We start from the raw sequence: 25,095 nt of genomic DNA, 5'->3' as shown, positions 1-25,095 counted from the left end.
ATCTGTCGGTTTTCATGGGTGGACATGTGGTGTGTTTCCCAACGACTTTTTCATCCAAAATTACCTATAAACGAACTAATCATATGGTAGGTGGAAACATAAAAATAAGTTGAAAGGGAGGGGAAGACTTTTCATCTTGGAAAACAAATTGGGAACTTCACACAAATCACACACAAAAAAACTAACATATGGTAAAAACTTTGGTGTGCTTAAATATGGAGTGGAATGATAGTATTGCTCAACCTATCTAGACGTGCTTTGACATCTCATTATGCTGCTCTTCAGTTTGACACCGCCTTCCCAGGATTAAACCAATCAAAACAGCGGATAGGTGGACCAGAAGAGAAGGCCAACCAATCACAGTGGCTTGTCTCTGCATTGGGCATTACGGACCAGCAGACAGAATTTGCGTGATCGTTTTACAGTATATCTTGTTGGCTGAGGAGTTGCAGGGCGAGTAATGTGCGTTAAATACCCTGGTTAATTTGGAAGAAGTGTTTTGATAGGCGTATTTCCCCCCAGCTGATGTTCGGGGAAACAGCCGCAGCTTCGAGGTCGTTCCGTGTTTTCAAAGCACGAAATAGTCGCTGTCAGGACTACTGTTTTGTTGATGTCATCCGCGACAGAGCTGTAGCGACCTTCAGTTTCTAGACAAGACCGGGATAAACAAAGACTCGTTTTGGGGTGGTTCTTTTTTACGTCTTTATTTTGTTTTCTTTGCCGGTGAGACTAGCAGCATCGATGATGGGACTTCTGCTGCCCTGCGTCCTGCTGTTATCTGTTTTCACTTTCGCAGCCAGTTTAGATTTTCAGCAGGAATCCAAACCCCTCGGACAGTCGGATTTTGTGAGGCGTTCATACATTGAAGAGAAAGCTGCGAAAATAGCAAAGAGGTCTCTGCCTGCATGGCTGGCTGCATCACCGAATCACAAGATAAAACGAAGAAGCACCGAGCAGGACAACTCCTGCGGAGCTCTTCAAGGATATGACGCCAAGTTAGCAGAGAACACCCACAGTGTAAGTTACCAACTGCAGGTCCTGTTACTTGTAACACGTCTGACAATTAAATGAGCCTAGAGAAGGTGATACGCAGGTGCTAACCAGGTGCACGAATAGGCCTAATCAGCTATTCAGTGAACTCAGACACCTAGCTACTGATGGGCTGTTTTCCATTCAGCTGTAAGCCCTGACGCCCAGGGGAACAGATAGCAGCAATGCTAGATTTATTCTGTAGATTTATTTGTAGGCTACTTGTGCACAACAAAAGCATGGAACTAAAGCATTATACATCATCAAAATGTCTTGCAGAGTCAAGAGAGTCAGAGTTCTGGCCTTTCCTATACAAGCTCATACAGGCGCCTTCTTGCTTTTCTGTTGATTACCAGGATTGGACTGCTGTTTGTTTTCTTTATATATTTGGTGCAGTATAACCCACGGTGTTTTAGTGAACCAGCAACAACGCCTATTTTCCTACTGCTTCCTTTAAGATCTACGCAGGCTTCACTGAAGTACTACCAGACCAGTTTACCTCTGAAATGCTCCACTAATGGCTGTGACCTATATCTTATTCTTCTCAAGGCTGCAGCTGTGTTCTGTCTTTGAGGATCCCAGTTTTCTCTGCCACACTGAGATAGTAAATCTGCCTGAATGTTGACTGGGAAATTGGCTCAGGGGAATCCATGTGACCCGCTGTGTGGTAGTTATTTTGTAATTAAAAGCTTTGTTTGTGTTGTAGTGAAAGCAGTAAGCAAGCAGGGAGCCTGTTAGGATACAGAAAGACTACATAATTTACCTTTTTACTTGCACTCAAATCCTGGATAGCAGAGTAGGCTAAATTTGGTCTCAACAGATGTGCAATGGATTTCACAGTTTACCCAGGAAGAGAAAGCGCCCACATTAATCTAGCTCCTAAAATATGCAATTCTTATCTCAATGCAAACAGGAAGCTGACCTCAGCAGAGCCCTGTGCTGCTTATTTGCCTAGCTCCTCATTGCCATGTGATCAACTTTTGCATTGCAGTTTTGTATACTTGGCCCCGGTAATCTAAAGTCGACAGAATTCCTAGAGGCTCAGCCTTGTCATTCCCCTTGAGGTTACTGTTAAAGGTCCCACCGGCACTGGAGTCGTCAGTCAGTACTTTTATATATGGCAGCTGGACTGTGTGAAATTTGTGAGGGGGGGGGGTCATGGTTTGGTGCCATGGTATGGTGCCAGTGAAAGCAAAAGTACAGTCTGGAGGCAAAACCGGCTAATAGGTTTCAACTGCAGTTCATTATTGTGTGTTCAGGTCATCCCTTTTTGTCAGCCGGTTTCAAACAGCTGTTCCTCTAATAATTTAGTATCATTTGCACAGATATTTAAACATACTCCTCAAGTGGTGCTGTGATTTTTTAAAATACTTTTTGTGTTATATTTTACATATATGAACATGTTTTTGCTATTTTTCTCAGTACACCTTCAATGACCTGAGCGGGTCAGTGTCGCTGGCCTGGGTTGGAGATGGCACAGGGGTGAGTGTTAGACTATTCTCCATTTGCGCCTAACAGGCCTCACTTGCAGTGTTATTCCTCTGTGACATGAGTAGGACAAACTTGGCTGGCTTATTCAGTGAACATTCAGTCTGCCTGCAAAGAACCCTGTAGGTTACATAATGAGTTCCCTCACATTAGGGTCTCCTGTACATTATTAAATGTTCCATGCTCCACTTTCCTCAAGCTGAACCTTCTTTCTTGGCAGGTCATCCTGGCTTTGACAACTTTTCAGGTGCCCTTCTTCATGTTAAGGCTGGGGCAGTCTAAACTCTATCGAAGGTAAGTCTTGTGATCTCACCTGTTAGAAGAAGAATTATACGGTTTGAATTTGATTTGCATTTCATTTTTGCTGCGGCCATTTGTCTGCCAGTGAGAACTACGGGAAGTCATTCGAGGATGTGACCAACCTCATCAACAACACCTTCATCAGAACAGAGTTTGGCATCGCTATCGGCCCCGAGAACTCTGGGAAAGTAAGTCATGTCCTCATCAAGTCCTCCGGTTGTAAATTCACCGCATTTCCTTCATGTAGTGAAGTAAACGTGACTGAATTTTGGTTGTTTTCTGGCTTGTAGGTGATCCTGACAGGAGAAGTGTCTGGTACTCTTGGATCTCGGATCTTTCTTTCCGATGACTTTGGAAAAAGTTTCACCCACCAGGACCTGCCTTTCATCCCCCTGATGCAGATCATATACAACCCGGACAATTCCAGTGAGCTGCTGGTCCTCAGTAATCACGTAAGTAGTGAATGTCATTCATTTAAGAGGGCTAGCTGTCTTTTTTATGGTGTTTATGAGCAGCTCTAATATACCAAGTTCTGTGTGATCTGTGTAAACAGTGGTGTCATTTTTTTCTGTCCTCAGAATGAACTGTGGCTGTCTAATGATTTTGGCAGCAACTGGAAAAAGATCCATGACATGGTGTGTCTGGTGAAATGGTAAGAGACAAGACAAACTGAGGATATTAGCACCTTTTGTCAAGTGCTCAGCGAACAAACAATTGTGTTATTTAATATCTCTCTTGTGTCTGTGCCTCAGTGAGATTTGGGGAGGGTGGAATAACTCAATGTATTCCTTAGTAACCTTGGCAGCTCTGAAAATCTTTTTAGTTTCAGTTTTAAGGCTTTATCTCCAAGGTCATCGTGTCCGACAGGACTCTTGTACAAAACAGTATCTTTGTGAAACATAACCTTCCATTACAATCCCAGAGATGCGGATCTGAACAGGCTCCAGGAAAATGGGTCTTTTGCAACTAGGGCAGGAGCTTTCTGAAGTCAAAACGCAACACTCGAAAGAAAGAACATATAGAGAAAAGGTGTGGCTGCATGCTGGTTGTATTTGATAAGCCATGTCATCTGATTCTTAGTTTCACAACCAAACAAAACCTAATAGATGGAGAATTCCTTGATGCAGGAATGCTCCTCAGCATTTCCCATCCTGATTTTGTTGTTTATTGAGATGTAAGAACATTGAGGACTGTCACATCCTTGTAAACAAAGCAGTTGACATCTATTTTGCTTCCCTATCCTTGACATTGCTCATCTGAAATTTTTTGTGCTTTTACACTTTGATTCTAGGGGAAGGAAAAATGCCATCTTCTTTACGGCCAGCCTCAATGGATCCTGCAGTAAGTGATCTTACCTTTTTATTAAGCAAAATCTAAAATGAAATATTAGCATGTGCCACTCAAACCCAGGTCTACTTTGATAAATTTTGCGTAAGCACGTATAGCAGTATATAGAATATAATGTCGTTATAAACTTGCTCAAGATGTTTTTATTGAGACATTTGTTTTCCATTTGGATTGGATTATGAATAAAAAGTTTGAAATGGCAAATAGTTTCAATATAAGAAATGATCCTTGCCACACAAGTATTTATTTATATCTATGTCATATTATTTTCATGATTTAGTCTCATATTCCTCTTAAATACTATATATAACTATTAGGTAAACTAAAGGGGCGGCTGTGGATCAGGTAGTTGTCCACTGATCACAGGGTTGGCTGTTCGAAGCAGCCATTTACTTGTAATTTTGGACAATTTTGCTGCACTTTCATTTCTGTGTGTGTTTTTTTTGTTTTGTCCAGTTGAAAGGGGAATGTTGGAACTGAGGAGGACGACAGACTTCGGCACCACCATCAAGACTGTCGCCAGTAAGATCTACTCCTTCGGCCTGGGTGGACGTTTCGTCTTTGCCTCTGTAATGACGGGCAAGGTCAGTATACAGTAGATACACCTGCAGATACAGAAACATGATCAGGCATCCAGAGGTAAAATATTGATGGTTTAGACCTATGTGTTTGTAAGATGAAGCTTCACTCCACTACAGTTTGAAATACAACGTACACACGCCTCACACCTCTAGATCGTTTTCATGACAAGGCATTTAAAATGCGGTTTAAAAGAGAAGTCATTGTGTAAGTATCACCCACAAGTAAGTAAGGGGAAATATGGTATTTTAAAGGAGAACTCCCCCGATTTTACCCATCAAGGTCTGGGGTCAGGTCTCTGATTCTGCTCATCTTGAGTCCAACAGTGTTATAGGAGTGTGATGCTAAATCGGTGGAAAACTCCTTTTTAATTGTTACAGCTGATGGGGAAATGGTCATAGAAAACAACAACTGACCATATTTACTGAAATGGTCAGAATCTGCGTATAAATAGTTTACTTAATGTGTGCTGCATGGCTAGCTCATGTGGACATTCTTAGACTCAAAACATGTATATTTCATGAAACATTGTGTGCGTACTTGTGTGCACGGCCCTGTTTCTTTATGTTTGCCTGCTTTATAAATTTAAGCAAGTTAATGTGCATGACCTTCCTTCTTTCTTTTTGTCCATCTCCATCTTTTTTTCACTCTTTCCCGCCTCTTTCTCTGCAGGGAACTCTGAGAACAATCTATGTGTCTGTGGACCAGGGTGAGACGTGGAACATGGCCCAGCTGCCCCCTGTCGGTCACGAGCAGTTTTACTCCATCCTGGCAGCAAACGATGAAATGGTCTTCATGCATGTCGACGAGCCGGGAGGTCAGTCCATACAGGAACCTCACCATGATTACTATTCATATTGAATAGCAAAGAGTAGTGGATGCAAAACATATTAGTTAAATTACTTTAGGCCGTGTATTGAACTTGCACTATAAACATGTAACACCTTGTTATCCAGACAGTTGTTATTACCATCAGTGCACTATTTCAGATGAACAGCTCTGAAACCCTGTATCTGTAATGGTCTCTACAGTGTGTGTGAACCCACCTGTGTTTTTCTTTATTTATTTTTTTTTTACATCCACAGATACAGGATTTGGTACCATTTATGTATCAGATGACCGGGGCACTGTGTACTCCAAGTCATTGGAGCGGCACCTATATACCACCACAGGGGGTGATACTGACTTCACTAACGTCACCTCACTGCGAGGAGTTTTCATCACCAGTGTCCTGGCGGAAGGTAGCTCTATTCATGTACCTGTGCTTCGATAAAGAATTAGCAACACATGCCTGTACTCAAATTCCCCTCTAGAAAACACACAGATATGTCTTCTCTATTACATACCAGAGGGAGGGCGTTGGGTAAATATTTAATTAGCTGTTCAGTGCTAGATGTGCTGTCTGTCTGAAGCAGCTGGCTGACACTTCACCAGAAATACCTCACATCACCAGCTAAATCTTAACTCCATCATGTCTGCTGCTCATTTCTGTAGAAAAGTTTCCTCCGTCTTTCTCCTCATATTTGAATCTACTCTTTTTCTTTTCTCTTTTACACGGTCATTCTGTGGCTTTATTTTTTACATGTTCTTTTTGGACAGCTAAATGCTTAAGGCTACCTGTAAATGTTATGTCCTTGTTGTTCCAGATAAAAGCGTGCAGTCTGTGGTGTCCTTTGATCAGGGAGGGGAATGGGTTCCACTGCGGAAACCTGAAAACAGCAAGTGTGATGCTACAGCCAAAGACCCAGACAAGGTAAAGAGAGGAAACTGGTGTCTCTGGAGAAAAGATAGAAAGTTGATCGATCTTGATAAAAATGGTTTACTTTTGTAGGGTTAGACTGTAACCTTCAAAAGACTGTATTCCACTGTGAGATGTATGATAAATTGTTTATAAAATTACTTATGGATTGCAGTGCCAACAAGGCCTCAACACAGTACATGTAGCGTTGCACTATTTTTAAAAATTGTATTTCATGTTATTGTTTTGATTTTGTGGTGTTGATACTATAAACAGGTAGATACCAAATGCTGCATGTGTTTGTGTCAACAGTGCAGTCTCCACATCCACGCAGCCTACAGTATTGCTATGAAGCTAAACGTCCCCATGCTGCCTCTTACTGAACCGAATGCTGTGGGTCTCATCTTAGCTCATGGTAATTCTGAGTTCAGAGCTTTCATACCAGTATTTTTGGAATAGAGTTAAATGGACGAACTCGAAGGTTTCTTTTGCCATCTTACCGTTTCTGTGTAACTCATCAGGAAGTGTTGGTGATGCCATCTCAGTGATGAGGCCTGATGTGTATGTGTCTGATGATGGGGGGTACACCTGGATAAAGGCACTCAACGGTGCCCATCACTATGCTATTCTGGACTCTGGAGGGCTGCTGGTTGCTGTGGAGTACAGTTCCAGTCCTATCAACAAGATCAAGTGAGTTACAGATAGAGGGTAGGGATTGGCATTTAAAGCAAAACCACTTTTTGATAGTCACTCTGTTTTTTTTGACCTAGCACTTGTAGTTTGGAGCGCTCTGGTTTATTAGATTAATTTCGCCTGGCTGGTAGCTGGTGACTTATAGCCAACACTTTGTTTTAGCACTGTGCCAGTGCTGGAGAGAGTAGTAAAGTAAAGTACGTAGCTGGTAACTAGCGGGACGGGCCGCTCTGCTGATGATGGTAGAGAAAGGTTTGGATGGCGTTCATGATGTAAACAGAAACTTTAATTTCAAACACAACACACAACCTTAACACTGTTAGGCTGCAACTGAACATTTAGCTTATCTCACGGTACTGTAGCCCAACTGAACTTCCAAACACAAGAATGATGGTCCTAAAATTATTAGATTTTTTTTTTTAAATATAATTTTAGACTATTCAAAATTTTGAAAATTATGACCCATCCCTATGATGGTGCTTTTGACCAAAAGCGAAGCGAGCGTTCGGGGCGGCGAGTTTACATCATACAAAGTCAATGCAATGACGCGTAGAGCCAGGATTTCATGTCGGGCGGCGCGAAGCGACGCGAATGCATCGGAAAGGAATTCGCGTGAGTTGAATATTTTCAACTCAAGCGAGAAATTCGCATGACGCTGAGACGCGATAGCCTATCAACGTTGACATCGTCCGTACGTCACCGACAGCTTCAGAGCGTTGTGTGGAGAGGGCCAGGCAGAGCGGGCGATTGAAAATCTGCAGGCTGGCTGAGAGCTGCTAAACTGGGCTAGAGGAGCAGGGAGCAACGCTCCAGCTTTTGGACAAATAAACACCCGTGGTCAGACTGGATTATGCTCTGGCAACTATGTCGTTTGCTCAATTGAAGAGCTCGGAGTAAACTGCTTTTATTAAATTAGCTTTTTACTTTAGATTTTGGGATTTCAACGTTGATTTATCTTCACTGGAGCTTCTCAGCAGCTAGATTCCGTGCACATCCGTTTCCAGCTTTGTTAGCGTCGTTTGGCACTACTTCATATTTATATAAAAACTGGACATTGCTGGGAGAAAAGAAAGCGAGGAGGTTGAACTACCTGGTGAGTTCAGAATACATGTGTATGCAACTTTATTCCAGCAATCGTTGTACTTTACTGTGACCAAGTTGGCATAGCATAACCCTGATCGATCCGAACTCCATTCAGAAAACAAACATTTTAGAAGTTGTTGTCCTGCTGTCTTGCTGACAGACCTGACAAAGCATGAATTCATAAGTTTAACATATCTGCATCATGTTATAGTTATTTCGGCGTCAGCTTGATCCGTTTATTGCTATTTAATCACAGCAAAATGTTTACTTTGGGTTCATACAGCTGTAGTAATGGCAAGTTTTGTTTATTCGCGTTATCGTGTTGTGTGTAAACACTCCAGGGATGTCCAGCGATAAAACCCCCGCGAGGAAAGCGTTGCCTGCATTAAATTCGCTTTTGGTCTGAATGCACAGTGAGGAGTTTGGGTTGGACCTGTATTTGCTGAGGCTTAGAGAAGTCTGTTTTTCTTTGTTTTCTGTGTATTCTGAATTTAAGCTCACTGTAATTGGCCTTTTTCAGAGCAGGTATTTTGACTTGTCATAGTAGGAAAAGTACATGTTACTTATCACATTAACAATAGCTCTGTTGTATTCAAGTGCCCCAGTAAGCCGTGAAAGTGAGCCAGCATGCACAATACCAGCCATCATTAATTTTGTTACTTACATCTGTGCTTTTCCTACTGTGACATGTCAAAATGTCTTAAAAAAGACATACTGATTCAACTCACATACCTCACATACAATGACAACAAAGGCTGTAGAGATATATTGGCTTTGGGTCAGCATTGTGCGTTCTTTAAATCACAGCAATGCTAATATTGCATAAATCCCTCTCAAATACTTTATAGTATGGCTTTACTTTAAAAGTTTCTTGGGGTTATGCTAATCTTTGATGTCTTAACAGATTTTCTACTGATGAAGGACAGTGCTGGAGAGTGTACAACTTCACCAAAGAACCCATCTACTTTACTGGACTGGCGTCAGAGCCAGGAGCTCGCTCCATGAATGTCAGTGTCTGGGGCTACAAAGACTCTCTCTTCAGCCAGAACTGGATCTCCATCACCATTGACTTCAGGGAACTTCTCACCAGAGACTGTGAGTCACGTAATATATTTGATACAATAAAATGGATTTTAAAGCCCTTTAAACATTTAAAGATTTAATCTTTTGGAATTTGAGATTATATAATATATAAACAGACTCCATAATATTGATGTTTTTAGGTAATGACAAGGACTATGTGCCGTGGTTGGCCCACTCTGATGACATCAGTGACCCCAGCGATGGTTGCATGCTGGGCTACAAAGAGAAGTTCCTGCGTCTCAGGAAGGACTCTGTTTGCTGGAACGGACGAGATTACCAGGTTAACACACAGCCAACGCCATGTTTGTGCACCCTGGATGACTTCCTGTGGTAAGACGTTCTCTGTATCAAATACCATATTACATACTAATCCTATACATTGTATATACTACGTACTGTTTTTGCAGTTAGTATACGAAAAAAAAAAAAAATCAACGCTTGGAACAAACAGGATAAATTTTTGTGATTTTTAGACGTCCATCAAACAGGTAGAGACACACAGAAATAGAAAGCAAAAAGTCTGTTTTATCATTTAATACTTATTTATTTATTTATTTTTTCTATGATCTTAACAATATCCACTATCTATTCGCATTTGTTCTAGCTGTGAGCAGCTCTCTATTTCGCTGTGCATTGCATTGTGGCAGAAATTTATCCATCGAAACCACACTTACAAATTGGCTGTATTTAGTGTGCATTCTGTCTGGTTTGAGTATACTTAATTTTGTCATTATTTTCAGTGTGAACACACTACAGACTAAAAACCTGCTTAGACTTAGTATTTAGTATGGCTTTCTGGTCTGCTGTTAGATTTATGCTAAAAATGTCAAACACAACAACTCACTGTCATTAGATTAGATGTCATGTTAGATTTAAACTTTTGTGATTATGTACTTGTCCTTGGTTGTGACCACCTACATATCCTTCTTAGGTAGAAGTACTTCTAGCTGACTGTGATCGTACAGTTATATCTTCTTATTGTAATATCTTCTTAAGTAAAGGTAAATGGTTGCTCATTTATATGTCAAATATTAACTCTGTAAAGGTTGAACTTTGAAACATGAAATACAGTAACTTGAGGAGGAGTCCACATTAAACATAGCAAACTGGTCTTGAATAGCGGTGCCAAAGTATGCTAGAGTGGAGTTTTCCATTAAGTAAAAATGAGTTGTGGCTTCAAACAAAACTCAAAAAGTACAAGCACTCGGCCAAACAATTGGTCAGTTACAGATGTTACAGAAATGTATTTCTTCGACGTTTGCTTAATGTCCCAGCATGTTCCGACTCTTTGCAGTGACTTTGGATACTACCGTCAAGAGAACAGCTCTGAGTGTGTGGAGCAGCCGGACCTGAAAGGCAAAGTGCTGGAGTTCTGCCTGCAAGGCAGAGAGGAGCAACTGCAGACTACTGGGTAAGGGCCTAACTTCATCCTAAAAGTCCAACAGATCTCAGCATGTCACAAGGTTTATCACTTAACATCAAAAAATGAATGAATAGAATAATAAACCAGTAAACATGCAATGTCTTTTTGACAAGATGTAGGAGGTAGCAGTGAATGTGTTGACCCACTCCTTTGGTGATGTTTATTAAAAGCCAAGGCACTTCATCCCTGCCTCATTTTGTGGCAGAAAGAGTGGCCGGATAGCCTTCATTGTTTGTCAGAGGACACAAGTGATGCAAAAGAGGAAGCACTTACCATGCAGAGATCAGCCAGAGGAAGCAGATGAGAGTGACTTTCATGTTTTCAATGAGGAAGAAGTGAATGCTGACCAAAAAATGCAAAGGACATTTTTGGTGAATCATGTTTGCCTCACTGCACACATACTGACCTAACAGAACATCATTGTCACACAGAACATGAAAAGCCAGTTAAATTATTATGTGCAGTGTTGTACAAACACAGACGTAACTGCGCCAAAACAAGTATACAGTTTACTTTCAAAAGAAACTTTGATTTTGATATTTGCTATTAAATGGTACTTTTTTTTTTTTTACCGTTTTGCCTGTTAAACCAAAATGTATCTGAAGGCAACACCATGTGCTACTAACGATCATACACTCTTGATTGAGTGATCACGACTTCTCCATTGTGTCTTTGCTCTACAGGTACAGGAAAATCCCTGGTGATAAATGTGAAGGAGGAGAAATGCCGGAGCGTAAAGAGATCGACCTCAGTAAGAGGTGTGTGAGCGACCTTGTGGGCCCAGAACTTCTGGTTAGTGCCTCTGCCTACTAAGATTTGGGAAAATGTTACAAATGTGGATTTATTCTTGCTGTGGATGCCTACAGAATATCTGTTCCTGTACTGACATTTCTTCCTACTTTTTTGCTGTTATTTTTTACAGGTAGACAGTCACCCCTCAAAGTCTGTAGCTATCGTGATAACGGTCATCCTCGTCATGCTGCTGAGCATCGCAGCAGGAGTTATCTTCGTCAAGAAATATGTCTGTGGTGGCAGGTTAGTGTATCTTTTCACACACATGTATGGCCTGGTTCAGAACCAAAACCTATACAGGAGAACATGTCCAGGATAGAAAACTGAGGTGACACTTTTCTTTCACTGTTTGTTGTTGTGTTTCATGTGGTCAGATGATTATAAGTGAACTGACAGTATTTTGAATGCGCCCTACAGGTTCTTGGTTCACAGGTACTCCGTGTTGCAGCAGCATGTTGAGGACAATACTGTTGAGGAGCAGGACGACCCTCTGGACACCAACCACATTCAAAATGGAAAGATAGAGTTTCATGACGACTCAGATGAGGTACAGTGGATACCTTTTCCTTCCTCATACACAGGCTGAAATAGAAACATGGGTGCCAGGCAGGCCCCCTACCTGCTGTGACAGCTTAACTTGTCTTAGATAAGTAGTGATGGTGTTTACTTGAATAGAACAACATTATCTAGCCCACAATAATGATTAGATATTAGCTGATATTCATTTTTAATAAACACATGCCATAGAAAACACTGATCTCTTAAATGTGACTTGCAGTTGAAAAACAAACCTTTCAGTGCCTTCTGGTGGACAAACTATGTAATGACACAGTCTCTGAAGTACCACAAACAAACTGTCTCCATTTCTGTACTGGAATTTCCCCATCCCGAGCAATGTATCGGTATCAAGGCTCTTTGGAGGGGACAGTCATGCTTTGCAGCATTGTCAAAAGTGAAACAATGTTTAAATACAACATTAACCGGTCCTATTTAAAAGTAAGTCAGGCATTGTAGCATTTTTTTTATTAACAGCATGATTATACACTGTTGTTTCAAAGTAATGACAATAACCTAAATTCACCTATAACTAGGTCACTTGAGTGACAAGTTAGGGGTGTGTGTGTGTGTGTGTGTGTGTGTGTGTGTGTGTGTGTAAACATAACCAAAATGCTTTATTGCTCACTCACCTGTTAGTTCTGTCTTCATTGGTTATTTTCTTGTCTCTACACAGGACCTGCTTGAATAGCAGGTACAACCTGTCGTACAAGTGAGCAACAGGTTCCAGTCTACCCCGTGGCTGGCCGCTGTTCCTGTTACTCTTTGTCTCCAACTACTTCTTCCTTTCACCTTCTTGTATGACCATTGACCTCGGCTACCAGACTAAGTGTCTGTGCCACTCTGCTGTCATCTATAATGAATGTACAGAGGCCTCCTGGGACTAATTTCACAGTTGGGGAAAACTATGAAGGAAGTCCTGTAGTGTTGCGCTTCAGTTATTGATTGAGTTTGAATCTCTGAGTAATTTATTTTAGGGGAAGAAGAACTGATGCAGTTATTTGAATTGCTGACAGAGCCAGAGTAGTGGGTTTTGAAACAAAGCTAGTTGTATAAATCCAGCACCATTGCATTACGGGTCCTGCCTCTCCCATCACCTGGGAGTGCTCTTGGAAATCTTTCTCACTTCTGTTGAAAATCTGTATCCTTTTTCTAATGCACTTGCACATCAATCAGTTTGTTTTTTTGCCATTTCTGATGTGGTATCATCATGTTTGGTAGGTGTATGGAAAAAAGGTTCCTGTTGGTAGCTGGTTAATAACTCTCCCAAACTACTTGAGTCTTAATCCCTTCTTTTAATAAAGTATTTGTTGGTCAAAAAAGTGTGCCCCAGACGACCAAGAGTATGTAAATGTTTTTAGCCTTCTCCTCTCTGGGCACTGATTTGTAAAATCTCCTGTTGTAGTCTGTATTTGGAATACAGTACTTTTTGTACTCCATTGGCATTGATCTCCATGGTTGAAGTAATGAAACGCAAGTGGAAATTCCTATTTGCATTAGGTTTGATAGCAATAACATGTTTAAGTATATTGTCCATGCACGTTAAATAATCCTATTGGCACAATATCTCTAATGTCAGTTGCTTTGTTTGATGAATGGAGATGTCATCGTGTAAAACACATTACGCATCAATGTATAGGGTGTTTATAGTGTGTCTGTTTAAGGATTTGTTAAAACATTTATGTCTGCGGTCTAATTGCCTAAAGCACAAGGTCCTTTGTATGCTTGGAGTTTGTAGTTTAACATTTTCCTACATGTGACCTAATGATTAATATAAGACTGTAATAATCACTATAATCACATACAAGGCGTGTTTATAATCATTTGAGCGGGGTTTTGTACTAACAAACTTTTGAACTTATAAAACAAATGACAAATTGCGGTTTGGAGATGTTCAGAAATCACAGAAATAATTATAGTTTGATAGTAAATATCTACACACATTTTTTACATCAGATTCAGATAACTGAACGTATCAATATAATTTGGCAACAGCACAGGGGCAATGTGAATAACAATTCAATTATGTAAATGTTGTATAGCATAATTAACACTGTTGCCTAGAGGTAACAGACATGGTTGTACAAGTTGCTTTTTTTAAAGTTGGTTTTTACATCTGAGATGGATCAAATTCTCTAAAATAATTGGGATATTGAAAGTTTCTCATCGGTGTGTTGTACAGTGAACTGCTGTATTGTATTTTATTTTTATTTTTTTGTAATAATCCTGCTACTACTGACATTTTGAATCTAAGCTGGATTGGCCACTGACTCTCAACAGATCTATCTCAAGTCTTACAGGGTTGTTTTTTTCCCCCTCCTTCTTTTAAACATTTGTTGCACAATTTGTCTGTCTTGTGTTAAATACATTACTTCCATATAGTTTTTTATTTATTTGTGACTAGCATGTTCAGAGCGCAGTAAATTGGATGTGGTTATACAAGTGCCTGGTGTGAGAATAAGATGCGAGGCCCTCCCAAAGTGTGGCCAGCATCTATTTACTGATAATTATTTATATCAACTGTGTAACCAGTTTCATCCAATATGTAAGTGACACCCCTATGTTGCACTTGTTGCCTAAGATGAATCCTTGAACAGTGAAGGAATTGTTTAATTTTCAAAAATATTTTAATCTATAGACCTTTGTAAAGAAAATAGCCTTCAGTAAGCTGGTTATTCTCTCGTTCATGTCTTGGCAGGAGACTATATTGTGGCTGAGATAATTTGAAAAGAGAGGCAACTCGAATAAAAAACAGGTGGAGTGGATACAGGGTAATTAGGTAGCTGCTTTACACTGGGAGACACTTAGGAAGATCTTATTTAATTACGGTTTATTGCATTAAGTGGAGTAACACTTTTCTTACAGTTTAAAAACTGCTGTATAAATGTCATTGTGATGGTTATGTAAATATTCGAGGTTACATCTGTATTTGCAGTTTCTCTCTCCTGTATATTTGAGGCAATTTTATTCTGGTTTGCCAATAAATTCCTATGTTCCTCTTATTTTTGTCGGCTGATTCTTATTTAGTTAATAACCATGCAACTATGATTCTACAAAATGGAGCCCTGAGCAAAAACAAAACCACAATTGCAAAATGGCTCACTGTGGCTGACAGACATAGTGGTTTCTGTCACCCTGTCATCTCACATTTTCACACAGTTTACACAGGCATCAGTTACCCAAACACATTCTGGCTGCAGGATGGCTGCTGCAATCAGGTTACGTTATTCTTTGAGTACAACTTCAGTTTCATCCGTGTCACACAAGCTGCATTTATTTCAGGTTTTACCTATTTTGATATGTATTCCTGCATATTTATATATAAAGATATGGTAATAAATACAGATCAAGAATACATGTGTATTTAACTTTATTAAACTAAACGGCCTGTTTAGCCTGTACAGTAATAACCTGTTACTAAGTGTTCTAATAACCAACCTGAACATCATACATGGTGAGCCAACACTTGGTCAGGATGTCCTCAGATTCTATACAAAAAATTGCCTTCTGCATCAAAGAAGTCATTCCCAACTTGTGCCACAGGGGAAGGCTTTTCCATTTCCATAAACTCTTGAAGATCTTCTTCTGTCAACACGAGCCCATCCCAGCTCTCGTCATCCTCTTCGTCCTCCTCTGTAGGATTTGTGTTTCTGTTCTCTTCTGTTCCTCTTGTCACCGGGGCATCTTTACTAATACCAGCTCTGAACTGGGTGGGCAGAACAGTAACGGGGGCTGGACTATTAGCCATCGATCCTGAGCTTTCAACTCCAAGAATCAAAGGCTGCTCAGCCACAGGCACCACTGCACCTTCTCTTCTTCCAGGTGGGAGTACAGCTGGTGTGTGGTTTCCAATCAGCTTCAGCCTGTCCTGCCCTGTCCCAGCACCTAAAGGCAGCACCTGCTGACTGAGTCTAGACACCACTTTAGAATTCTGCTTGGCTCTTCTTTCAGGAGTGGGGACAAACTTGCTCCTGAGGACCCTCTGGATGACATCCGGGGTGACCGAGAAGCCCTCAGCCAGCCGGTCTACTGTCCACTCATCTGGTTGCTCTTGCTTCAGATATCTGAACATTAAGCAACATTTCATTTTAAGCTTCATATGCAATTACCTTAAAGACAGAAAATATATTTCTTGGGTAAGTGATTGGACTGAGATTGCAAAACATCTCACCTGATCTGCTCAATAGCATCCCAGGTTAGCTTCCTCTGTGGAGCTCCTGATGGGGTCATCTGCCTTCTCAGTATATGATACTTCACAGTCTTCTGCCTCTTTCTCCCCTCACTGAAAAACATTAGAGAGGTGACTTAACTATCCATAGATTGTAAAGACAGCATACACAAAGCACTGTACTTTTTTTGTTTTACACAAGAATAAAATGATTACTCCTGCTGACACTTACTCATCCAAGGCCTGGAGCTTCTCTTCTACATCGTCCAGTCCAAGTTCTTCATCAGACATCTCATCACTGTATCTTGAAGCGCTGTTTGAGACTCTGTGCCCATGGCTCTGTCCCACCCATGCCTTGCTGGCACCCCTGCTTGCAAATCGACACCCATTAGTAGAAACTGGGGGCAATACTGACAGAGCACCAAGCCTGGAGAGGAGGGACAGGACCTGGAGAGGTCGGGCCATGCTCACAGCGTGTCTTCTCTTTGTGATACAATATTATTAGCTTGTTTTGCCGAAAAAGGAAGTTCACACACTCATATTAACATACTTCTAGTGCCAAACTTTCCGCTATTTTAAAACAGATGAGCCACCTTCACCAGCCATGTTACACCCCCGTGAAACTCGTACTTCCGCAAACATGACTCTCACAACATAAAGAGGGTGCGGTACTGCCAACTACCGGAATGGAGGTGCTGTTTTTAAGTGGACCTGAACTGAACAAAGAGGTTCGCTTGAAACACAAAGCACAATAAATATCATCCATCGCGTGATTCAGTGGCTTCTTGTGTCATTTCAATTCTGAATAATGCGATAAATAAACCCATAGAAGACATTACATACCCAATGGGAACAGAAAATATAACTCAATGTCGACATCTGCCGGGCGCCACAGGCTCTGCACCCTGCGCTGTCCCCGTACTCGTGTGTCACGCAGCTGCGCACCTCCTCCCAGGCGCCGTTGTTTCATTTGCGCCATTTTGTCCGCACACTTTGTTGATTGGGCTTTAGCGAGCTGTACCAGAGCCAATCAGAGGGAAACCGGACAGCGAAGATACGGTAAGGGAGACCCAATTGAAGGCATTGGTAGTTGTCAGCACGGATTGGTTTGCTATCGACCAACCAAATTACTAACCATGCTAAATGCGAAAAAAATCGAATGGCAGTTTCATTTCGACCGCCGTGTCCCGGGCTGTTCAGTCTGTAAATATCTTCTTGTTCTCGGTGTTGGCTACTGTGAGGAAACATGATCTCTGGTGGTCGACAAGCCTTGGCTAACGTTAGCTGGTTAGCTTAAATATCGAATCTCAAACAAAGGAATAGTTAAAAATGCTAACGTCTGCCCATCATAATACACGTCCTAACACCAGTAAATTATTTTCCTTTCTAATAAACAACACACGTGGCGTTAGGTATTTGCCTGTTTGTGTTAACCAGCCTGCGTGCTGTGCTTTCTGCCTTTTACCACGCTTTTTAGCTAACTGTTAGCTAACTGACGCTAGCCTGGTTAGCGCTCACGAAAACATCCTGTTAACAAAACACCATAAGCCGGCGTCTGACCAAACTGTATCACCCAGTGTGGGTTCGTATAACCTCTAAAATTCAGACATAACATCTGACACAAATTTGCGTCATGAGTTGAAATGAAAAGGGCCGCTAATGTGTCCGTATTTAAATAATGTCCAACGTTAACAATGAGTTGGCAATAGTAACGTTAGCTAGATAACGGTTGGAAAGACAAACAACCTATTCATTGTTATATCTGGGTACTCAAGGAGGTTGTGGGCCTCATCTAACATACACTACAGTTATGGATCTATAATTACGTCAGCTAATACTGCCTTTGTTTTGACTGAAGAGAGGATTGTGACAGTGACAAGCTATGGAGCAGTACACCACTGCCACCACTACCACTGGGGAGCAGATAGTTGTGCAGACCTCCAACGGACAGATCCAACAACAGGTGAGAACGTACTCCTATAAATTTGGTTTTGATAATGAAAAGTTTGCCACACCACGGACAATTAAACCTTCTGCTGTAAGATCACAGGTACCCAGAATGAAACCATTCCAGTGGATTCCAGATCCAATCTCTTTTCCTGATAATTACTTGTCTGAGACTGTGTTGTCCTGCCTTGCCTGCAGACACAGGGCACAGTGACGGCTGTGCAGCTGCAAACAGATGCGCCAGTGGTGACGGCCTCAGGCCAGCAGGTGCAGACACTCCAGGTAGTGGTGTCATCGCCGCCCTGTGTCAGTGTCATGACAGAGTTACAGGCCACGAGTTTGCATGCTACAACCAGGGCTGTTTTTCATGACCCATCTCTGTGCTGTTTGGTTGATTCCCCCGTCCTCCCCCCCCAGCATGTCTTACAGCTGCCTGAACTGCATGATCCTCAGCACAATGTGTTTTGTGTCAACCTCGGGTTCCCGCTTGCGCTCAAAAGACTACCGTTTGACTGAGTTGGGTTTGTCTCTTGCTTTTAAAAGCAAGTTTTGCAAGTCAGATGTTGTTCTTCCTGATGAGGATGAAAGCCATTTGAAATATGAGTCACATGGTTGTGTTTTGCAGTTAGCAGAATAACCTACATTGAACGGCATGGATCCAGACAGATCAAGTCATTATTGGCTGTCACTTCTCATCATCTAGTTATATTTTATTGTCTTGATTTAAAATGGCAGTGGGTTTCTTCCCTCTGGCATTTTTTCACTATGGTATAACTGCTGCTACATGCCTGCAGTTGCCAATGGTGGTCACTCACTCATATGGACGCAAGTTAGACCATCTGTACTTGTCAAGTTGCATATTTGTGAATTCAAATGTGTGTGATGGCAGCATCATGTCTAATCAAGTTGAACTGAGCTTCATGTAACCTCTTGGTTCAGCAGCAGTATACCAGTAAGTACAAAACCACTCAATACAGATGTTTGTATTTTGCAATTTTAGCCTAACTTCAAGACAAAAATAGTTGGGAAATATACCATAGGCTACATTTTAGATCCACTATGGAACTGAATGATTTCATGTTTGTACATCCCAAAACAAAAAGAATGACCGCAATTCACCAAAAACTTATTCATGATGTGGTATCAAGTGATATTGAGGTAACAAGCACTGGCAGTGCTGCTATAACCGGTTTCTGTATCACTGTAGGTCCAGGGACAGCCTCTGATGGTCCAGGTGAGCGGTGGGCAGCTCATCACATCATCAGGGCAACCCATAATGGTGCAGGCCATGTCCGGGGGTCAGGGTCAGACCATAATGCAGGTCCCTGTATCTGGAGCCCAGGGACTACAACAGGTAAGGGATAAAGCTCAGTTTCTAGATTAAGATCTGTATTCAAATAGTGCCACATTATCTTATACAAGGACATAGTGTCCTCTGGAATCAAATTGGTAGACGTGAAGCGTGGGTGTAATGTTTTACTATGATAAGCTTTCATTTAATTATCAGTTCCTGTACATGTTGCTGTTGACAAACGGTTCTTGCTTGTGTATTTATGTAACAAATTGATTTGGCAGTGCAGGTGTAATTATTTTTTCTGAGGTTGTCTAATTTGTGTGCGAAAAAGTGTTTTGCTTACAGTGTAGATGTTTGAGGTCAGTGCAGTTATATGTCAATGAAAAATTCATGTCTGTGTAGATTCAGCTGGTGCAGCCAGGTCAGATCCAGCTGCAGGGCGGTCAGACTCTCCAGCTGCAGGGCCAGCAGGGTCAGCCCCAGCAGATCATCATCCAGCAGCCCCAGGCAGCCATCACTGCCGGACAGAACCAGGTGTTAAATTCTGACCAGATGAATTGCAAATCCATTTAATCAAATTATTATTAGTAGTGTGATTACTGAGTGTCTTCTCTCCTTACTTGCGGTTTCACAGGGGCAACAGATCAGCGTGCAGGGCCAACAGGTGGCACAGACAGCTGACGGACAGACCATTGTCTACCAGCCTGTCAATGCAGATGGCACCGTCCTGCAGCAGGGTAAACTCAGTTTTCTCCTGCCTTTTCTGTTTGCCTTCAGCTTTGTAGACTTTGTAAACAGGGTCGCTGTTGAGTTGTCATTTTGAATAAGAACTGTGATGATAATCTGTCTGCAGGAATGATCACGATTCCAGCTGCCAGCTTGGCAGGCGCCCAGATTGTACAGGCAGGGGGTGCCAACACCAACACTACTAACAGCGGCCAAGGCACTGTGACCGTCACCCTGCCTGTCTCCGGTAACATGGTCAATGCAGGTGGAATGGTCATGGTAAGACCCTGTGCAGAGGTATCCGACATCTTATTACCTTTAAAAAAAAACTAGACTCACAAAGGGTGCGTGGTGTAGTGGAGGTCACTTAACTTTTAAGAGCAACAAAAGTAGTTATCATTTATCAATTTTAATAAAAATTTTAATCTATAGTTTTTGTGCAAATAATGATTCACTTTCTCTATCCATTGTGAAACTATAGAAATGTGTATATTGATTTTCTTTATGCATTGTGATGATGCAGTGAATATTACTATGTTTATTTAAAGACTCATGGTCAGACCACACAGGTGTTTTCACTTATTTTGTCTGAACAGACCTCTTCTTAGAACTAAATGGGCATTTACAGATTGTGTTTGATTGACATCTCTCTCGCCTCTACTGCAATTGTTAGTGTAGGACACAACTAAAGCCTAGTTCACACTACACCATTTTTAGCCCGATTTGCCGCTTGGCAAACTCGACGACTGTCAGGCTGTGATCGGGGGTAAAATCAGCGGTCGATTGGCGGTGTGAACTACACAGCGACGCATCAAAACGGCTCCCCGACACATTTCTGACACATCGCCGATGTCTGCCAGATATCTAGCATGCCAGATATCTGGAGGAGTCGGCCGACTCGACGTCCACATCCAGCCAATGAGAGCAGGCAGCTGGCGGAGCACCGCAAAACACTTTTTACTCGCCTCCAGCTTTCTCTGGAGCTCAGACAATCCCTGCTACCTGCATGTGCTAATCCATTCTTTCACCCATATTCTTTGTCTTAAATTGTCTATATGTCTATAATTGGTATCTTTATAATAACAAACAACAGCTATTTTGTGTGTAGGTTCGTGCCATTTCCCGTTTCATATTTCACATGTTTTCTTGACAAAACGTGGTTTGGAGCGTTGAGTGCACAGCCGCTGTCAGCTCGTGTATTGTGTGACCCCCCGTCACCGATCAGTCACATAGTGTGAACGCCACAACGACTTCAAGACTCCAGTCACAAGACCGAAAGTTGTGTAGTGTGAATGGCACGGCCATCGCCCGACACTGAAAGTTGTGTAGTCTGCACGAGGCATAACACGTTTATGATTCTTATTTGTTCAGAATATTTGGTGACCTCATGCAGTTCCCAGCATAACTTCACACCATATTGGCCTGTGGAAACATATATTTACAATGACTGAAAACATCTGTGTGCAGGGACTCTAACATAAACACATTAAATGCCAAAGCTGTATTGTGATATAGTACTGTTTGTCAGTTAGGTGTGGGAATCTCTTGGCAACTCACAACTCGATTTGTGATTCATAGGGCTGCGATGCGATTTATAAAATGATCATTGATGCATCTTTTTTTATATACAGGATTTCTGGATAAATTCCAACCATTTCCTTTGCACATTAAAGTCCAAAAGAAACTTCACCTCATTAGCTTATAAAGGACTAGTTTACATCCCTAATTTGCTTTACTAACCTCAGCTCCTCCATGGTCAGTATTGTCCTTTCTTTTCCTAACCAACCAGTTTTTAGAGTCATCTGAAAACTGAAATCTAATTTAACTATCAAGATGTACAGTATGTGTACAGGACAGAGCTGGACACCAGTTTAGTCTAAGTTTGTACCTGCCGTTCTCAACCGTGGACAAGTAGATAGTAATGACATGAAGCTAATTCATTTCACATTCTATAAATTTAGCTAACGTTACAGAGCAGCCAAAAAATGCACTGTACAGGGGAGATGTTTGCTGGCACACATTTTAAAGCTTTTCAAGCTTTCACTGTCACTTTCTGCTGCTCGCTCTCTCATTCGCTCACCCACACACTCACTACGCACACACATCACACACTGCCCTGTCCCTAAAAACACCCAACTTATGCTGCTCTTATAACAGCACCTGTTACACAGATGTCCTTTTAAAAAATGAGGAGAGGAAGCTAGCCAAGCGTTGAGTGTTACTGTGCTCACACAGTGTGCGAGTGAAAGTCATTAGTTTCACATTGATTTTAATGATCATGTGAAATTTTAGTAGTGGTGGACATTCGTTCAGCAGCGGCAGTGTGCTAAATACAGGGGTCTGCACACCATAGACTGTCCAGGCGCTGCACTTCAGAGTTCCGCCTTTTGAGTTGTGTCCACATTACGTCATCAGTTTAACATTTAGAAAATTGATTTTGACATTTGTGAACCGATTCAGAATCGCATCATGATGCATCTAAGAATGGATTTTCCCCAACCTAATATATATATTGAATAAAGGCCTAAATATTGCTCTGATACTGCTTTAACTATTTGCACAACTGCTTGCTTGTGTCATAGTGCTGATACACATGTGCGCTTTCCATGCCAGAGGTTCTAAGCACGGTGTCCCTCTTTTTGTGTCTCTCCCTTTATCAGATGGTGCCTGGAGGTGGTGGAGTTTCCACAATGCAGCGTATCCCTCTGCCAGGGGCTGAGATGCTCGAGGAGGAACCTCTGTATGTCAATGCCAAACAGTACCATCGCATCCTGAAGCGAAGGCAGGCCCGGGCCAAGCTTGAGGCTGAGGGCAAGATCCCCAAGGAAAGGAGGGTAAGACATCTCATACAAACATGCATGAGCACAATGATGTTCTCTTCCTTACTACCCTCTAAATGCAAGGGTTTTAAGCTCTTGTTCCTCTCTTCACCAGCTACCTGTTTATTTTGTCTTTCTAACATTTCATGCTGGGCTCATTCTGTAAATCATCTTGTGCTGTCACAGAATGGGGGTGTCAATTGTCAATGGGGTTGGCAGTGCAACTATTCCACATTACAAGCATTCATTTAATTTAAGGATGATATTAAAAATAGCTGGGTATCTTGCCATGTACTCTCAGAGAAGGATATCTTGAAACCTGTGTTAAAAAAAATATATATCTCAAAGTACCTTCATGGCCAAAAGAGGCAAGTAAGAATATGTGTTTTGGTTTTTGGGGTGGGTGAGGTGACCTTTCAACCAGTAATGGTACAGAAGTGGAATAATGTTAAACTGGCCATAATCCAATAAATCCACTTTCTTTCTGGCAGAAATACCTACACGAGTCTCGCCACCGTCACGCGATGCAGCGTAAGCGAGGAGATGGAGGACGTTTCTTTTCACCTAAGGACAAGGAGGAAATGGCTTTAGCTCTGGCACAGGTAAGAAGCTGTTTGTAGAAAAAAAACTTCACCTACATCATCACTTAATGATAATGAGTATGTACTGAATCAAGCCCATAGATGTGTTATAAATTGTAAACTAAGCACTTAAACCTGCCTGACTTGCTTTGAAAGATTTTTTAAAAATGTGTTAATTGAGTGGAACAAGATGTCACTTTGCTTGAAAGGGTGATATCTCATTATTAGAAACTGCTCAGATTTTATAATGGCGATCCTTTCTCCTCCTCTGGCTCAGCAGCAACAGGAAGCAGCCCAGGCAGCAGCAGATGAGACGGTGGCTCAGATGATCCGAGTCTCGTAGCGTTGTCGCTACCATCATTACTTCCGTCTGTGAACTCTACCCTGCCTGAGACTCTTCATCCCAGCAAACCCATCTCCCACACCTTCTCCTCTCCCTTTTACTCCCTTTTGCCTCCGCCGTCATACACCAAACCACGGCACCACCACTGAGTTTCTTCTGTTATCTCTCCTACACTGGTCTTCCAGGGAGCTGGCCAGGTGGATGCCGAACCCCGTGGACTGTTCTGGCCTTGAAACAGAGTCCACCCTCATCTTATCTGGTTGAGCACCTAGGACCAGCTTTTTTATTTTCATAAGGATTTATTTGGACAATAATGAAACATGACTTTATGGGTAACCTGGGCTTAGTCACGCAGAGGAAACCAACGAGCTATAAAGCCATACTCTGTTAAACCCTTGTCTATTATAAAGCTGAGTTTGTCATCAGTGGATACTTGTGTTATAAAGCTGAGTTTGTCATCAGTGGATACTTGTTGCTTTAAGTATTTTTTGTAGATGGTACAGAATTTTGTTTTTCCGAGACACTTATTAAGCGTTGATGCTACGCTGGTGTCCTATATCTTTTATGTGATGCCCTGTATTTTGAAATTTCATTTTTTCAACCCATGTGCTGTGGGGGATGGACTCAGCATCACAAGTCCAACCTGCATTCACAGGAAAAAAAACTGAAATGTGATACTAATGTGAAAATATTGTACAGAAATTCTTTTCTTCCCCAGTGTGTATCGGATGTACTTACTAATTTGCCCAGTTCTGTGGATGCATTTTATACAATTTTGTGGTTAGACAAAGTGTTAGTTGGAAAAAGTTCACGTTACACATTCTGTCCGTGTAGTTACTTCTTCATTGGTCAGTCCACCTAATTTTTTTTTCATTGTAGATAATAGTTTTTTTTACCCATCAGATGCAGTTCTTGTATTGTTATTTTTTTTTATAAAGAAACAGACTGGACATTGAATTCATGAAACCTATGTCAATTAAATTTTATTAAGTGACTCAGGGTAATTTGTGCTTACTTCACTCCCAGTTTTTGTTCGCTTCCACTCTCATCTTTGCATCATATTTTATAAACTGATCACAGTTTGATATGTAGAATTTAAAAAAAGTA

At 41.5% G+C, this 25,095-nt stretch overlaps 3 protein-coding genes across 10 annotated transcripts; 2 read left to right on the top strand and 1 right to left on the bottom strand.

Moving 5' to 3' along the window:
- Window positions 1-435: 435 nt before the first annotated feature.
- Window positions 436-15,112, top strand: sort1b (sortilin 1b). The gene is made up of 20 exons (XM_046057475.1): window positions 436-1,017; window positions 2,452-2,511; window positions 2,738-2,811; window positions 2,903-3,005; window positions 3,108-3,269; window positions 3,396-3,469; window positions 4,109-4,158; window positions 4,621-4,748; window positions 5,416-5,560; window positions 5,829-5,984; window positions 6,390-6,496; window positions 6,794-6,896; window positions 7,003-7,171; window positions 9,162-9,352; window positions 9,481-9,670; window positions 10,635-10,751; window positions 11,447-11,555; window positions 11,686-11,798; window positions 11,973-12,102; window positions 12,787-15,112. Exons 1-20 carry the CDS (start codon window positions 742-744, stop codon window positions 12,799-12,801), a joined length of 2,472 nt encoding a protein of 823 aa, XP_045913431.1. The 5' UTR covers window positions 436-741; the 3' UTR covers window positions 12,802-15,112.
- A 351-nt stretch (window positions 15,113-15,463) lies between these two features.
- ngrn (neugrin, neurite outgrowth associated) lies at window positions 15,464-17,172 on the bottom strand. The gene is made up of 3 exons (XM_046057484.1): window positions 16,511-17,172; window positions 16,282-16,392; window positions 15,464-16,174 (listed from the first exon to the last, which is right to left on the bottom strand). The coding sequence occupies exons 1-3, from the start codon at window positions 16,741-16,743 to the stop codon at window positions 15,592-15,594; spliced, it is 927 nt and encodes a 308-aa protein (XP_045913440.1). The 5' UTR covers window positions 16,744-17,172; the 3' UTR covers window positions 15,464-15,591.
- An 11-nt stretch (window positions 17,173-17,183) lies between these two features.
- On the top strand, window positions 17,184-24,982 carry nfyal (nuclear transcription factor Y, alpha, like). 8 transcript variants are annotated; one of them, XM_046057483.1, is made up of 10 exons: window positions 17,488-17,860; window positions 18,137-18,241; window positions 18,424-18,510; window positions 19,433-19,579; window positions 19,922-20,053; window positions 20,154-20,256; window positions 20,373-20,524; window positions 22,906-23,079; window positions 23,556-23,666; window positions 23,923-24,982. In XM_046057483.1, exons 2-10 carry the CDS (start codon window positions 18,161-18,163, stop codon window positions 23,986-23,988), a joined length of 1,053 nt encoding a protein of 350 aa, XP_045913439.1. In that variant the 5' UTR covers window positions 17,488-17,860; window positions 18,137-18,160; the 3' UTR covers window positions 23,989-24,982. The 8 variants fall into 8 exon arrangements, with proteins under 8 accessions (XP_045913438.1, XP_045913437.1, XP_045913432.1 ...); XM_046057482.1 differs by lacking the exons at window positions 17,488-17,860; window positions 18,424-18,510 and adding an exon at window positions 17,184-17,337; XM_046057481.1 differs by lacking the exons at window positions 17,488-17,860; window positions 18,424-18,510 and adding an exon at window positions 17,184-17,337 and having other exon boundaries at window positions 20,373-20,542; window positions 23,926-24,982.
- Window positions 24,983-25,095: the final 113 nt, after the last annotated feature.

The sequence above is a fragment of the Micropterus dolomieu genome, linkage group LG08, assembly GCF_021292245.1.
Source record: "Micropterus dolomieu isolate WLL.071019.BEF.003 ecotype Adirondacks linkage group LG08, ASM2129224v1, whole genome shotgun sequence".
NCBI classification, from domain to species: domain Eukaryota; kingdom Metazoa; phylum Chordata; class Actinopteri; order Centrarchiformes; family Centrarchidae; genus Micropterus; species Micropterus dolomieu.
Note: the sequence above shows the minus strand (reverse complement) of the source record. Positions and strands in the feature narration are given on the sequence as shown.

Coding starts and splice junctions, on each gene's coding strand:
- nfyal (XM_046057483.1), top strand. CDS start 18,161: ATGGAGCAGTACACCACTGCCACCACTACCACTGGGGAGCAGATAGTT. Junction 20,525..22,905: donor ATGCAGGTGGAATGGTCATG/GTAAGACCCTGT, acceptor TCCCTTTATCAG/ATGGTGCCTGGAGGTGGTGG. Junction 23,667..23,922: donor TGGCTTTAGCTCTGGCACAG/GTAAGAAGCTGT, acceptor CCTCTGGCTCAG/CAGCAACAGGAAGCAGCCCA.
- ngrn (XM_046057484.1), bottom strand. CDS start 16,743: ATGGCCCGACCTCTCCAGGTCCTGTCCCTCCTCTCCAGGCTTGGTGCT. Junction 16,393..16,510: donor AAGCTCCAGGCCTTGGATGA/GTAAGTGTCAGC, acceptor AATGTTTTTCAG/TGAGGGGAGAAAGAGGCAGA. Junction 16,175..16,281: donor GATGCTATTGAGCAGATCAG/GTGAGATGTTTT, acceptor CTTAATGTTCAG/ATATCTGAAGCAAGAGCAAC.
- sort1b (XM_046057475.1), top strand. CDS start 742: ATGATGGGACTTCTGCTGCCCTGCGTCCTGCTGTTATCTGTTTTCACT. Junction 3,006..3,107: donor GCCCCGAGAACTCTGGGAAA/GTAAGTCATGTC, acceptor TCTGGCTTGTAG/GTGATCCTGACAGGAGAAGT. Junction 11,556..11,685: donor TTGTGGGCCCAGAACTTCTG/GTTAGTGCCTCT, acceptor TATTTTTTACAG/GTAGACAGTCACCCCTCAAA.